The sequence below is a fragment of the Chrysemys picta genome, chromosome 12 (genome assembly GCF_011386835.1).
Source record: "Chrysemys picta bellii isolate R12L10 chromosome 12, ASM1138683v2, whole genome shotgun sequence".
NCBI classification, from domain to species: domain Eukaryota; kingdom Metazoa; phylum Chordata; order Testudines; family Emydidae; genus Chrysemys; species Chrysemys picta.
The window spans coordinates 16600498-16616061 of NC_088802.1; the positions used below are offsets into that span (position 1 = coordinate 16600498).

The following is a 15564-nucleotide window of genomic DNA, read 5'->3' on the forward strand; positions in this document are numbered from 1 at the left end:
AATCCCCTCATGCAGCCCTCTCCCCACCCCCCTGCCCAGCATGGATGGGGGACTCTGGAAAGTCTGGAGGATGCAGCCACATTAGCATTGGCCTCCCCCCTCTTCAGACACAGTTGGTGGGGACAGAAATGAGGACACCCCGGGAGGGGGTTCATACAGGATTTCTTGCAAGGCTAATGTCCTGCTTGGATTGGACTTAACTTTACAACCCCGGCAATGAAGTGGACCTGAGCGGATGGCTCCCTGTTAAATCAAACACTTTGCATCTTTCCCCATGTTAAATACATCTGGAGTGTTTTTAAACATTGGCCAAGCTAATTGTTTATCATTATCTGTATTTATTATTGCTGCACAATAAAGCCGCTAATCAGCTATAACAAGTGCCCCTGTGAACTAATGGATGACATAGTGCAGCAACGACTTCTATTGCCCGTTGTGCTGGCACAGCGTCAGGGGCAGCAGGTTTGTGTAATTTTTGGTTGTGCCCAGAATGGGTCCATGTCCTGCCACGGCCTCCCCCTCTCCCACGCCACCACACCTGCCTTGTAAGCTGATCTATATTTTTTAAAATAATGTAAAAATGGACTAGAAACAGTAAGTGCTTAACAGTTTCCCTTTATTGCACAATATCACTATCGTCAGAAAGAAATATTTTCTTTCTTGTGAGGTAGCGCAGCACGGAGCAGCAGGGCAGCCATACGCTGCACAGGGCGCAGGCAGGGATGCTCCAGGGGAGCTGAGTGGCAGTGGCAGGTGGGGCTGTGGGAGAGACCCGGCCTCAAACATCGGTGGAGTTGGGCCCCCGGGCCTTGAGTACTGCTGGAGCACAGGCACCACGGGCCCATATAACTCATGGCCCCTGCACAGCGTATTTATGCAAGTTTTCAGTTGCAGAAGTTTGGCCTGTATTTATTTACTTCTGAAAAACACCAAAAGTTAGATTCTGACTGTGTGGAGACATCAACTATTATAGAAACCACATGATAACATTTACTTTGCTTACTATATGTGGGATTATAACAAAAATGTCACAGGAAAGATCCAAATGAGAACTCTAGCCTGTGTTCTTGCACATAGGTTGTTAAACCCTGGGAATTGCTGGGAGCAGATTGAATCGGGCTCTATCCAGTCCCACAGAAGCGATACCAGTTTGTACTGACAGCTACAGATGATGTTTCAAAATAGGTAGAAGAATTTCCACTTAGATCTATGACAGCGCATGAGGTGGCGAAGACGACGTGTAAAATTATATATCAATATGGTTGTCCAGAGCAGATCCTGGCAGACTTAGGTTCTGAATTGAATCATGAGGTAACAGTTTTCATTTGGTGTTATTTTCACTGTAGGGTCAATTACACAATCATGGCCGTGTGATGGGGGCTGTTAGCAGCTACAAACGGAGCCCTTTGGAAGCCAGAACCCTGGTCACTGAGAACACCCAGGGCATCGGGTGCAGTTAGAGTAGTTTGGATTTGAAAGGGCAGAGAGGATCACTTGCACCTGTAGGGAGCCTGATTTGGTCACTAGCTCAGCGCTGAGAAGAAAGCAGCAGTATAAAAGTCTGAACCGGGGAGCAGGAAGGGGGCTCCTTGTAACTGCTGCTCTGTTGTGATGCACCATAAAAAGTAATAAAGACACTTGGTGGAGGTTCCCTGGCACACTGCATGTTGGTTAATTCACACAGAGGTCTGCCAGCCAGGGGTTGCAGGAACTGATGGGGGAGCCCATTCATAGTTAGAAATTTAAAAATGAACATTGCCTGCAATCTCTTCATGACACTTCATGCTGTAAATGGTGAGTGATCACACATTTTTATGTCCTGTCAGATAGGTTAATATACAACATGGTTTTTACTATTTGCCAACATATTTCCCCATGTAATAACACAATAAGATTGGATAAGAAAGCACGGTAATTACACATAATTCAGTGAGCAATAGGGATAGGAACGCAGATATTTTTGAAGGGAATTTTAGGGGGAAATTATCTATTTTTAGATTAAAATTTCCCTGTGTTAAAAACTAGGAAGAACTCATAGCTTCAGCAGCCCATGCCACCTAGACACCAGCAGACAGGATAAAAAGCATAAATGAATCCATCAGAAGATAATTTTTGGGTATTTATTTTCAAATAATCAAGGTAAGTTTAGGGCACACTGTCATGAATGGCAAATTGTGAATACATTTTCAAAAATGAATTATTACATTGAAAATGTTCATACCACATTACGTTTAAAACAAAAAGTAGTCTTAGCAATGCCATGCAATGTGCCTCCCCTCATACTCTGTTCAGCTAGCTCTTCAAGAAATTAGACTCAATCACTTATTTCAAGGAATTAGACCAATCAGTCACTATTTTTACAGAGAATTCCAGAAGGTGGTGGACAGAAACCAGAGGAATTGTGATGAATTTCCAGTAGCAACTTTATTTTCTTTGTACTCTAAACCTCAAATGACAACAAAAATATCACCCTTTCGACTGATTTATGGCCGAGAATAAAGGTTTCCCAATAAAATTTCACCAAATTTCATGTTATGTGTCATTAAGTGCCAGCATCTTTAATACAATTAAGTTAATTTGTGATGATTCAGTAAAGGAATACAACCCCTTCTCTTTTCTTTATCAAACTACATTTGTTGTGTCCTTATAACCAAGAACATGAAGAGCCCGGCAGTACATTGCAATCAACAGTGGACACTGACAGTACATTGCCTGCAAATAATATTTCTAAAGAAAAATAAACTAAAAAAGGGAGATTGTAGAAGAGATTTCTATCTTTAGGAAGATAGCATTTGAGGTTGGGGACCGTGTTTTGTTAATTGATGTGAGAAAAAGAAAGGAAGGGTCATATCTTGATTACCAATTATATGTAGATAGAAAGTTAAAAATCTCATGAATTAATGCTGACAGAAGTTCAAAGATTATTATATAATCTTGTGTGAGTTAATTTAAATATATTGCTTAATTAATTCATTTTTTCAACTATTAATTGTTACAGGTGAAGTGCAGGAGGTGGGTGTATGTGCCCTGCCTTCCAGAGAGAACCAGTCAAGACAATAAAAAGAGAGGGAGAGAGAACAGAGAGCAGCTGCACATGTGTGTAGTTGTGATGTTTATGACACACGTACATTGTAACTGAACAACCCAGTCTGAAAATTTAGTAGTTTATTGTGTTAAGATAAATATTTTGGATTTCTTGAAATTCCACAATTGAAATACAAATGACGTTGTTTAGAGAAGTTAAACTTCACTATAGATTTGAGGGAAAAATTTAAAAAATGTAAATAATTCCATTTCTACAAATATATTTAGATGCTTGTTTTTGAAATACTGTTGAAATGTAAATTAAAATATTCTTGTATTTTCTAAATTAGAATCATCTTTTTTCTTTCATATTTTATATTGAGATTTCACAGGGGTAGAAAATTCTGACAGGGGTAAATGTCCCCCATTCACCCCCATCTGCTACCCCTGGGCAGGGGATGGGGAAAGGTGAGGGCTGGGGGGTTCCCAGGTGTCCAGTTTCCAACAGGAACCGCCAGTTGAAAAGGGAAACTGGCAGCGTCTGGTCAGCACAAAAACTCCAGTTGCTGCAGTAACTGGCGCCCACCACTGGGGGCGGGAAGAGCAGCAGCGCTGGGAGGGGACAGTCTGTGTCGCGGGGTCACTGTCAGGGACAGAGATTCCCTCCGGCCTGAGCTGGGACCGGGCAGATTATCAGGGGAGCCGCGTTTGTACCCCCAGCGTTGAGACAGGGACTGAAATAAGGGTGGAGCGTCCCGGAGAAGGTGTCAGTGAAAGTGAAGAGATGGGACCTGTCAGTCACATTGTAAAACGAGACCTCGCCCACCTCATAGTCCAGGAAAATCCCCAGCCAGCTGGCCCACGGGGAGGGGGGTCGAGGGGGAGGTGATGGCCTCGTATTCCCCATCCCTCAGCCACACGACCCAGTATCCATTCTCAGGTGTGAATGTGACCTGCCCCTTTCTGCTCACAGATTCCCTACAAACCCCCAGAGTCCATCTTGTCTTGTCTCCCACCTCCACCTCCCAGTAACACCTCCCACCCGCGAACCCCTCAGCGCCCAGGACAAAGACACAATAATCAAATCTCTCAGGGTTGTTGGGCAGATCCTGGCGTTTGTCTCTGTGTCTCACACGTTTCCGAACCTCAGACAGGACGAGTTTGGGATTTGCCGTGTCTGGATCCAGAGTCACGTCCACTGGGGAGAGAGTCACAGAGTCAGGGCCGGGGGCAGGGGCTGGTCACTGGGATCAAAGGGAAATTAACCTGCACCCCCGTTAATTGCCGTGGGGGGGGGTTGTTGCCTGAGGGGAGTCAGGGCCCATCTGCCTGTGAGGAGACAATGAGGGGAAAGGGCAGGAGGAGGGGGGGAGGGGTGAGAAGCTGTCACTGGAGCCGGGGGAGGGGACAAGTAAATGCTGGGAGAGGAAAGGGGAGGGGGAGGTGAGAGGAGCAGAGGGGGTGGAGGGAGGGACATAGGGGAGGGGCGGGCACAAGGGCAATGGGGGGACAAGGGAAGGGACGGGCACCAGGAGGGCAGAGGGGGGTGAATGGAGGGGCAGGTTCCAGGGGGCTGCAGGGACTGAGGGGACAGATGGGCATCAGGGCAGAAGAAGAGGACGGACCCCAGGGGGCACAATTAAGCAAGGGATGGGGCAGGCACCAGGGGGCAGAGGGGTGTGAGGGAATGGGGAGCTCCAATGGGGCAGGGGAAATCAAGGGGAGGGTGAGCTGCCAGGGGGTGAGATGATGAGGAGTGGGGCAGGTGGAGCCATGGGGGGGAAGCAAATGGGCAGGCACTGGTGCCAAAGGGGCAGAATGGGGGTTGAAGGAGCAGGTGAGCAGAAGGGGGGCAGAGAGAGGGGTGTGCAGAAGGGCAGGACCTAGGGGGGCAAAGGGGTGTGAAGGTAAATGTGGGCACCAGGGTGGCAGAGGGAAGATGAAGGGAGGGGTGGGACCTAGAGGTTAGGAGAAGGAGAGGTGAGGGGTGGGGCATTCCTGAGGTGAGGGGAAGGGCTGAGACCAGGGGTCCCAAAGGGGGATGAGGGAAGGGACTTGCACCAGGCAGGCAGAGGGGGCAAAGGAAACAGCAGGCATCAGGGAGGCAGATGGGGCAAGGGTAGAGCTGGGACTTGGGGCAGAGGAGGAGCTGGCACCAGGGGACTGGAGGGGTGGTGAGGGGTGCAGTTGTTACGGAGCCAGAGGGGGAGGGGAGAGGCAGGGGTGAGACATAAAGAGAAGGTGTCATGGGTGATGGTGGCAGAGGGGTGAGAGGAGAGTGGGGTCAGTGGGGCAGAGGGTGGTGAGGGGGTGGGCAACAGGAAGGAAGGGGACAAGGGGAGTGTCAGGTGTTGGGGGGCAGGGGGAGGGAAGAAAGGGGTAGGCAGCAGAAGGGTGCAGGGGTAAGGGGAAGGGCAGGTGCCAGGGGGTCAGAGTGGGGCTAGAGGAAGGGTGAGCACAGGCGGGTGAGGGAAGGGGTGGGTGTCAGGGGTCAGAGAGGGTGGGGAGAGGGGCAGGTGCCAGGAGGGCTGAGGGGAGTAAGAAGGGCAAAAGCCAGGACAGCAGAGGAGGGTGAGGGGTGGGGTGGCCATCAGAGGGGGGGGTGATGGCAGTGGTAGGCACCAGGGAAGCAGATGGGGGTGAGGGGAGGGGTGGGAGACATGGCACAGAGGAGGGAAAGGGGAGAGGTGGATGCCAGGACATAGCGGGGGTGTGAAGTGATGGGTGGGCTCCAAGATGCAGAGGATGTTTGGGGGAGAGGGGAAGGTACTAGTAGGGCAGGGGGAGAAGGGACGGGTGAGTTCCAGCGGGGCAGAGATGGGTGGAGGGCAGGGGCACATGCCAAGGAGGCAAAGTGGGAGTAGAGGGTCAGGGGCCCAAGGGAGCAGAAAGGGAGTGAGAAGAGAGGGAGGGATGTTGGTGAGGGGTCAGAATAGATGCAGAGTCCCTCACAGGGGTGAGGGAAGGATAAGGGAGGGACAAGAGCCAGAAGGGGGTGAGGGAGAGGCAGGCCCCTGGGAATCTCTGTTGCTTTCGGGCCATGTGTGGTTGGTTTCTGGCTCAGAACAGGTCGGTGCTGTTCCCACACACACTGGGGGTGCAGCCCTGCCCCAGGGGGAGCAGCTGGGACTATCCATGCTGGCGGGCCCCATGTGCACCACCTTCCAGCCAGGAAAACCCCACAGCCAGCCCCTCCCCTCGCCGGGCCCAGTCCCACCCCCACAGGGGCAGTGGTCTGGGTTGGGCTCACTTGGGGGGCATTACAGTGGAAGATTCTGGGGGGGTATAAATGCACACTAATAGGCTGTTGCTAATGAGGCTGGGGCAGGGAGGAGGGGGCATTTCCCCACTTCCTGCCCCCTCCATCTGGGAGAAGCTGCACCAGGTGCCACGTCCCAGTTCACACCTGCACAGCGCGTCTGCACTAGGGCTTTGCACCGGTGCAGCTACATCGGTGCAAGGAAACCCCGGCAGACACGGCCTGAGACACTGGTGTGCCAGGGGCCGTAACCCCTCCCATCACTGGGGTTATGGATCAATAATTACAGGGTCACTGGAGCAGGGGAGCTGGACTCTGGGCTCCCAGGTGGGGGCCCGACCCACTGGGCTGCAGAGTCATTCTCACTCCCACGCTCTGGCCCAGTGCCCATAGTAGTGTTTAGACACAGGGGGATGTCACTCGGATCCCAGCGCTTTGAGCCCTCATAGCATCACATGGGGGGATTGAACCTGGGGCTCCCAGCTGAGGGCCCAGCCGCTGGGCTAAAGGCTAGAGGGGAAGCAGCAGCACCTTTTTCTCTTAATTGAAACTCGACAGCAAACTCAACGTGGATTCGCGAATAGTTTCTGTTGACCCGAAATATAATTTTGCAGCAAATAAACTATTTGTCCAAAACATTTCACCCAGCTCCACTGCAAATCTGTCTGAGCAACTTAGGAGCCCAAATCCCAGTGCTGATTAACCTGGTCCTCTCAGACATGCTCTGGTAATGCGTATGTCTGTGTGTTCATCTGATTCTGGGGCTGGAAGAACCGAGCCCTGGGGAACCTAGGTCCAGCAGGATAGCTCCATTGGGAGGGGACTTGTAGAAGGGAGAAGTAGAGCTCTGTATGAGAACACAAGTGACACAAGCAGCACATTGATAGAAGTACAGAACCCCCTGCCCCCAGAAGAGTAACCCTAATAAATGACTGTACCCCAAAGTAACGGGCAAAGCTGGTAACAATGCTCAAACACTGACAGGGTCACTCTCTCATGAGTAAGTCTCACTCACTGAGCAGCAAACCACTGACCCAACCTCACACTGGGCTGCACTCAGAGCAGACGAGGGGCCCGTAGGATTCAGCTTGTTACCCAGTAACTCACGGCCCAGGTCACACTGAAGCAGCCAGACCAGCCCCTCCTCCAGCTCAGAAAGTTCGGCAGCCTTGGCTAATGGGGGCGGGGGCAGTGCTGAGCGGTGGCCACACAACGCAGCCCTCACATGTCCCAGGAGAGAGGCACAGACATGTCATCTGTGACCAGTCTGTGCTGCTCCCAGCACAATGGGCCCAGTCCAGGCCTCACAGCACCTGGCTCAGGGACACCCATTAACTCAGCCATGGAGGGATCAGGATGTCAGAGTGATGGGGCCTGGTCAGATACCTGGGCAAGTACCAGCAGGTGGCTGTAAGTAGCAGGCAAACTGCCCAGCACTCAGCGCATCAGCCTCCAGCTATCACACAGCTCCAGGCCTGTCAGCTGGGTGCATGCGTGTCCTGGGGTCCCAGGCTCTGTACAGATCCCCAGGCACAATACAGCTGAATGTCCCAGTAGACTCCACTCACCTCCGAATCTTTTCAACACTTCATTTATGTCAAGGGAAATTTTATACACGTTCTTCAGGTCAGTAGAAACAGCTTCTGGTTCCTGGAGTTTCACATTCTCACTCCTATGAAGAAAACGTCCCATCATCACTCAGCTGCTCTGTACACACATCATCCCAGAACCACCACCAGGAATATAAGAGCAATGAAAGTGGGAAACACACCTGCTCAATGTGCTTTTCACATCCTGAAAGGAAAAAGAGAATCAATGTTCTTTATTAACACAATGTGCATAAAAAGCATTAACACTTGTTTCATTTATGTAGGTGAGACAGGAATTTAGCTAAAGGGTTCTCCCCTCTAGGGACCCAACCCATCAGTATCTGTGTTTATCGACTGTGTTGGGTCCAATGTTCTGGAGTCAGTGTAGGGATGGGTTTAGCTCAGTATCATTTTTGTATCATCCATTTAATCTTCCACGGCCTCACTGGGTCTCCATGAGGAGAATTCCCCTCTGACATGAACTGCGATATTTTGGAACTGATGGAGCCCTTAGCTGGATGTTCTGTTTGTCAGTGAACCACAGACACATTTACTCTAATTGTTGGGATCCAGACCCAGGGATCTGAGGTATAATTCTGGATGGGGGGAGAATTTTGATGCCGTCTCACCTTTAGCAGCTCGACAACTGGTTGCTGACACTTCTCCTCGATCTCTGTGATCAGCTGCTGCAGAGAGGAGCTTTGCCGGGAGAGTTTGGTGACATTTTCCTGTAATCTCTGCAGAGTCTCCCTCTCCTCCTCCTCCAGTCTCTGCAGAAGCAGCTGCTCCTCCTCTCTCAGCAGTGTGTGCAGTTTGTTAAATTCACCTGCAATCGTCTCTCTCTTATTCCTCACTTTCCTCTGGAGATAGAAGAATAGGAAAGGCAGAGAGAAAACGTGAGCTGGATGTTGAGTTACACAGACTGGGCCTCTGACCAAGAATCAGGGTATATTAGATCAGTATCAGGTTTGTCAGGATATTTACTTCTTTGGGAAACGTACCATAAAGGGTTTGTTTTAGTTCAGAGTTAATATGGCCAGTTCCACAATGGGGTTGTCTAGGGTGCTTTGTAAAGACGCCGTATGTTATTGCAGGTGGCATGGGATGGACACAGTGTAGTGGGGAGAAATCAAGGGAACAGGAGAGATTTACAGGGGGCTGCACAGGGCGTACATGGGGGGATTTGTGTGCCCAGTGCTTTGCCCTCAGACACCACGGGGAGCCGGCACAGCGGGATGTGGGTGATGCTCCTTCTTTGACAACCTGCTCCCAGGGCTGCCAAGTTCAGGACCTTGGGCTGGTGCTTATAGTCCTTTGGGTGCCATCCTGGGGCTCACATGGGTGTTGGGTGCCCAGGGCATTGTCAGGGCTGGCTTTGTCCTCACCCAGACGGGTCGAGTGCCCCATGCCCATGTGCCCAGTGCCCCTGGGATCGCAGCCTTTAGGGAGCCCTCTAGGCTCACAGAGCAGCGGGTTGGCTGATGCCAGCTGTGTCCCCACCTGCTCCCTGAAAGGAGCCGTGGGAACGATGCTGAGCCGGTGCTGATCCTGGGTGGGGGAGGGGCTGGCTGCTCTGCACTGGCCTCTCTAGATCCCCTGCAGCTCAGCGCAGAGGTGCTGGGTGACCCTGGGGTGAGCCTGCCCCCCAGTGTGACTCGGGCCACAGTGATGTTGGGGAAAGTCCCTCTCACTCTCCCTGAGATGCCAACATGGCCAGGGGCTTCAGCAGCTTCCCCGGCCCCTGTCCATTGCCCCCAGAGCCCTCCTCCCTGAAACCCCAGTATGTGAGCCCCAGCCCTTCCCCCCACCAGTCTGTGCCCTGTGCTGACCCCGCCCCGCACCCCCTTCCCTGTGCAGGGCTCTAACCCGTCTGTCTGTCCGGCTCCCTGTGTGGTGGGGGAGGGGCTGTGCTCGGTGTCTGTGTCTGAAGAGGCAGCTGCTTGAGTGCTGTAACTTCCCCCTTCTACCTCTGCCCTGGCTGACCCGAGCCCCCAGCGCAGCCTCCAGCACCCCTGGGCCCATCTGCCAATGGGCTTTGGACACCGACCCATCCCCCACCCCACCCCCACCCTGTCCCTGGGAGCGCTGCAGCCACGGGGCACTCAGATAACTCGGGTACAGCCCTGACAAGCCCCAGGTCCCTCAGCAGCCCCTGCTGGCACCTGCCCCAGATTTTATGCATGTGGCCTGGACCCTGCAAAGGGCCATGGGCCTGCAGCCTCCTTCCCCTCCTGCCCCCGAGAGCTGTTGAGTTACAGCTAATTCGAGTGGCGCAGTGTTATCGTATCCCTAACATCTCCCCCCATCAGACACAGGCAGTGCATCCTTCATGGGGCCTGTCACCTCCCGGCCCTGCTCCGCCCATGGGGATACCCCCCACCTGGCTCAGGCCCATGACAGCCCCTCTCAGTGGGTGACTGGCAGCCCCTGCTGGGCCTCGTCTCACAGTCGCTGGGGCTGCAGTTACTCTGCCGAGTGACACTGATCATTGGGCCGTGACCTCTGGTGATGTAGGACGTAACTCGCTCTCACGGGGCAATAATCAATGGTTTCAGAACCTCCCCAGTGACTGTCCCAAGGGGCAGCCATCTCTATGGCGCCGGCTGGGCACTTTGCCGGACACATTCAAATCTGGCTGTTAATTGTTATCCACCTAAATCCCTATTGTCTGGGGAACTGAGCTCCAACTGCTTCCGGTGCGGGCAGTGGGAGCTGCTGCGGTTCTGTCCTCTGGAAATCAGCCACTTCCGCCGGGCTCTAAATACGGCTTCAGATGCAGAACCAGAGGAACCCAGCTCTGAGCATTTCAGCTCTTGTAAATGGCCATTTTTATCTGAATAGTGGGACACCTACTTCTCCTCTCATCCCTGCTGCTGGCGTCTTCCTCACACCCCCCACGCTCTCTGCAGGGATTTCACTAAGGGTATGTCTACACTACGAAATTAGGTCGAATTTATAGAAGCCGGTTTTATAGAAATCGGTTGTATACAGCCGATTGTGTGTGTCCCCACATAAAATGCTCTAAGTGCTCTAGTCGGCGGACCGCGTCCACTTCCGGAGCATTGCACTATGGGTAGCTATCCCACAGTTCCCGCAGTCTCCGCCGCCCATTGGAATTCTGGGTTGAGATCCCAATGCCTGAATGATGAAAAACAGTGTCGCGGGGGTTCTGGATACATGTCGTCAGGCCCCTCCCCCTCTGTCAGAGCAACGGCAGACAATAGATTCACACCTTTTTACCTGGGTTACCTGTGCAGACAACATACCACGGCAAGCATGGAGCCCGCTCAGCTCAGCTCACCGTCACCATATGACATCTGGGTGCCGGTAGACGTGGTACTGCATTGCTACACAGCAGCAGCAGACTGCCTTTTGGTGGTAGATGGTGCAGCATGACTGGTAGCCTTCATTGGTGATCTGGGTGCTGGCAGATGTGGGGCTGCATTGCACACAGCAGCAGCCCCTTGCCTTTTGAAAGAAGATGGTATATTATGACTGGTATCCGTTGTCATTGTACTGCAGTGGCTGTCAATCATGGGCACCTAGGCAGACATGCTCAGTCCTAGCGACCTGTCTTGACGATGATGGCGCCCAGTATTTTCTGCTAAGCACCCAGAAGATGTCAATGCTGCACCGTCATCTGCCAGCTTAAGATGTAAAAAATAGATTTCTTCTGTATTCATTTGCTTCCCCCTCCCTGCGTGAAATCAACGGCCTGCTAAACCGAGGGTTTTGAGTTTAATCTTTGGAGACGGGGGCATTCTGTGTGACAGTTGTTTGTGTTTCTCCCTGATGCACAGCCACCTTTGTTGATTTTAATTCCCTGTACCTGTACGCCATGTCATCACTCGCCCCTCCCTCCCTCCCTCCCCTGGTCCGTCAGATACTAGTTTCGCGCCTTTTTTCAAACCAGATGCCATAGCTTGCACTGGGATCATGGAGCCCACTCAGATCACCGCAGCAATTATGAGCACTATGAACACCACGCGCGTTGTCCTGGAGTATATGCAGAGCCAGGACCAGCCGAGGAGGCGATTGCAGCGCAGCGACGAGCGTGATGAGGAAATTGACATGGACATAGACCTCTCACAAGGCACAGGCCCCAGCAATGTGCAAATCATGGTGTCACTGGGGCAGGTTCATGCCATGGAACGCCGATTCTGGGCCCGGGAAACAAGCACAGACTGGTGGGACCACATCGTGCTGCAGGTGTGGGACGATTCCCAGTGGCTGCGAAACTTTCGCATGCATAAGGGCACTTTCATGGAACTTTGTGACTTGCTTTCCCCTGCCCTGAAGTGCCAGAATACCAGGATGAGAGCAGCCCTCACAGTTGAGAAGCGAGTGGCGATAGCCCTGTGGAAGCTTGCAACGCCAGACAGCTACCGGTCAGTCAGGAATCAATTTGGAGTGGGCAAATCTACTGTGGGGGCTGCTGTGATCCAAGTTGCCAGAGCAATGAAAGACCTGGTGATATCAAAGGTAGTGACTCTGGGAAACGTGCAGGCCATAGTGGATGGCTTTGCTGCAATGGGATTCCCAAACTGTGGTGGGGCCATAGACAGAACCCATATCTCTATCTTGTCACCGGAGCACCAAGCCACCGAGTACATAAACCGCAAGGGGTACTTTTCAATGCTGCTGCAAGCCCTGGTGGATCACAAGGGACGTTTCACCAACATCAACGTGGGATGGCCAGGAAAGGTACATGATGCTCGCGTCTTCAGGCACTCTGCTCTGTTTCGAAAGCTGGAGGAAGGGACTTTCTTCCCGGACCAGAAAATAACCGTTGGGGATGTTGAAATGCCTATCGTGATCCTTGGGGACCCAGCCTACCCCTTAATGCCATGGCTCATGAAGCCGTACACAGGCAGCCTGGACAGTAGTCAGGACCTGTTCAACTATAGGCTGAGCAAGTGCCGAATGGTGGTGGAATGTGCATTTGGATGTTTAAAGGTGCGCTGGCACAGCTTACTGACTCGCTCAGACCTCAGCAAAAAGAATATCCCCATTGTTATTGCTGCTTGCTGTGCGCTGCACAAGATCTGTGAGAGTAAAGGGGAGACATTTATGGCGGGGTGGGATGTTGAGGCAACTCGCCTGGCCGCTGATTACGCGCAGCCAGACACCAGGGCGGTTAGAAGAGCACAGCAGGGCGCGGTGCACATCAGAGAAGCTTTGAAAACGAGTTTTGTGACTGGCCAGACTACGGTATGAAACTTCTGTTTGTTTCTCCTTGATGAACCCTCCACACCCCTCCCGGTTCACTCTACTTCCCTGTAAACCAACCACCCCACCCTCCCCTCCCCACTTTGAGCACCGCTTGCAGAGGCAATAAAGTCATTGTTATTTCACATTCATGCATTCTTTATTAATTCATCACACAACTAGGGGAATAATTGCCAAGGTAGCCTGGGATGGGTGGGGGAGGAGGGCAGGAAAGGGACACACTGCATTTTAAAACTTTAAGTCTTATTGAAGGCCAGCCTTCTGATGCTCGGGCAATCATCTGGGGTGGAGTGACAGGGTGGACGGAGGCCCCCCCACCGTGTTCTTGGGCGTCTGGGTGAGGAGGCTATGGAACTTGGGGAGGAGGGCTGTTGGTTACACAGGGGCTGTAGCGGCGGTCTCTGCTCCTGCTGCCTTTCCTGCAGCTCAACCATACGCTGGAGCATATCAGTTTGATGCTCCAGCAGCCAGAGCATCGACTCTTGCCTTCTGTCTGCAAGCTGACGCCATCTATCATCTTCATCCCGCCACTTGCTCTGTTCATCCCGCGATTCAGCCCGCCACCTCTCCTCTCGTTCATACTGTGCTTTTCTGTAGTCTGACATTGACTGCCTCCATGCATTCTGCTGTGCTCTATCAGCGTGGGAGGACATCTGGAGCTCCGTGAACATATCATCCCGCGTCCTCCATTTTCTCCTTCTAATCTTCACTAGCCTCTGTGAAGGAGAAACATTTGCAGCTGGTGGAGGAGAAGGGAGAGGTGGTTAAAAAAGACACATTTTAGAGAACAATGGGTACACTCTTTCACGTTAAATTTTGCTGTTCACATTACACAGCACATGTGCTTTCGTTACAAGGTCAAACTTTTCCTCTTATATTGAGGACCTGCCGGTTTGGTGTGAGAGATCACTCATGCAGTTCCAGGCAACAGATTTCGGCTTGCAGGCAGCCATGGTAAGCCACAGTCTTTTGGCTTTTTTAACCTTCTTAACATGTGGGAATGGTTTCAAACAGTAGCGCTCTCATTTCCCATACCAAGCACCCATTGGGTTGGCCATTTAAAATGGGTTTGCAATGTAAAAGGAGGGGCTGCGGTTTCCGGGTTAACATGCAGCACAAACCCAACTAACTCCCCTCCCCTCCCACACCCAATTCTCTGGGATGATCACTTCACCCCTCCCCCCCACCACATGGCTAACAGTGGGGAATATTTCTGTTCAGCACAGCAGGAAGGTGCACCTCTGAATGTCCCCTTAATAAAATCGCCCCATTTCAACCAGGTGACGTGAATGATATCAGTCTCCTGAGGATAACAAAGAGCGATAAGGAATGGATGTTGTCTGCATGCCAGCAAACACCGGGACCATACGCTGCCATGCTTTGTTATGCAATGATTCCAGACTACGTGCTACTGGCCTGGCGTGGTAAAGTGTCCTACCATGGTGGACGGGATAAGGCAGCCCTCCCCAGAAACCTTTTGCAAAGGCTTTGGGAGTACATGAAGGAGAGTTTTCTGGAGATGTCCCTGGAGGATTTCCGCTCCATCCCCGTTCACGTTAACAGACTTTTCCAGTAGCTGTACTGGCCGTGATTGCCAGGGCAAATTAATCATTAAATCATTAAACACGCTTGCTTTTAAACCATGTGTAATATTTACAAAGGTACACTCACCAGAGGTCCCCTGTGTGCCCTCAGGGTCTGGGAGCATGCCTTGGGTGAGTTCGGGGGTTACTGGTTCCAGGTCTAGGGTGATAAACATATCCTGGCTGTTGGGGAAACCGGTTTCTCCACTTCCTTGCTGCTGTGAGCTATCTACATTATCTCCATCCTCATCTTCCTCATACTCTGAACCCGCTTCCCTGTGTGTTTCTCCAGTGAGGGAGTCATAGCACACGGTTGGGGTAGTGGTGGCTGCACCCCCTAGAATGGCATGCAGCTCCGCGTAGAAGCAGCATGTTTGCGGCTCTGCCCTGGACCTTCCGTTTGCTTCTCTGGCTTTGTGGTAGGCTTGCCGTAGCTCCTTAATTTTCACGCAGCACTGCTGTGCGTCCCTGTTATGGCCTCTGTCCTTCATGGCCTTGGAGACCTTTTCTAATATTTTGCCATTTCTTTTACTGCTACGGAGTTCAGCCAGCACTGATTCATCTCCCCATATGGCGAGCAGATCCTGTACCTCCCGTTCGGTCCATGATGGAGCTCTTTTGCGATCCTGGGACTCCATCACGGTTACCTGTGCTGATGAGCTCTGCGTGGTCACCTGTGCTCTCCACGCTGAGCAAACAGGAAATGAAATTCAAACATTCGCGGGGCTTTTCCTGTCTACCTGGTCAGCGCATCTGAGTTGAGAGTGCTGTCCAGAGCGGTCACAATGAAGCACTGTGGGATAGCTCCCGGAGGCCAATAACGTCGAATTCCGTCCACACTACCCCAATTCCGACCCGCTAAGGCCGATTTTATCGCTAA

At 52.1% G+C, this 15564-nt stretch overlaps 1 protein-coding gene across 1 annotated transcript in view; it reads right to left on the bottom strand.

Annotated features, from left to right (window-relative positions):
- Positions 1-2106: 2106 nt before the first annotated feature.
- Positions 2107-15564, bottom strand: part of LOC101940817 (uncharacterized) — a 38123-nt gene continuing 24665 nt past the window's right edge. The window contains 5 exon segments of the mRNA XM_065563893.1: positions 2107-3881; positions 3883-4222; positions 7852-7955; positions 8055-8077; positions 8502-8732. Of these exon segments, the coding sequence (XP_065419965.1) occupies positions 3671-3881; positions 3883-4222; positions 7852-7955; positions 8055-8077; positions 8502-8732 (909 nt within the window). The 3' untranslated portion in view covers positions 2107-3670.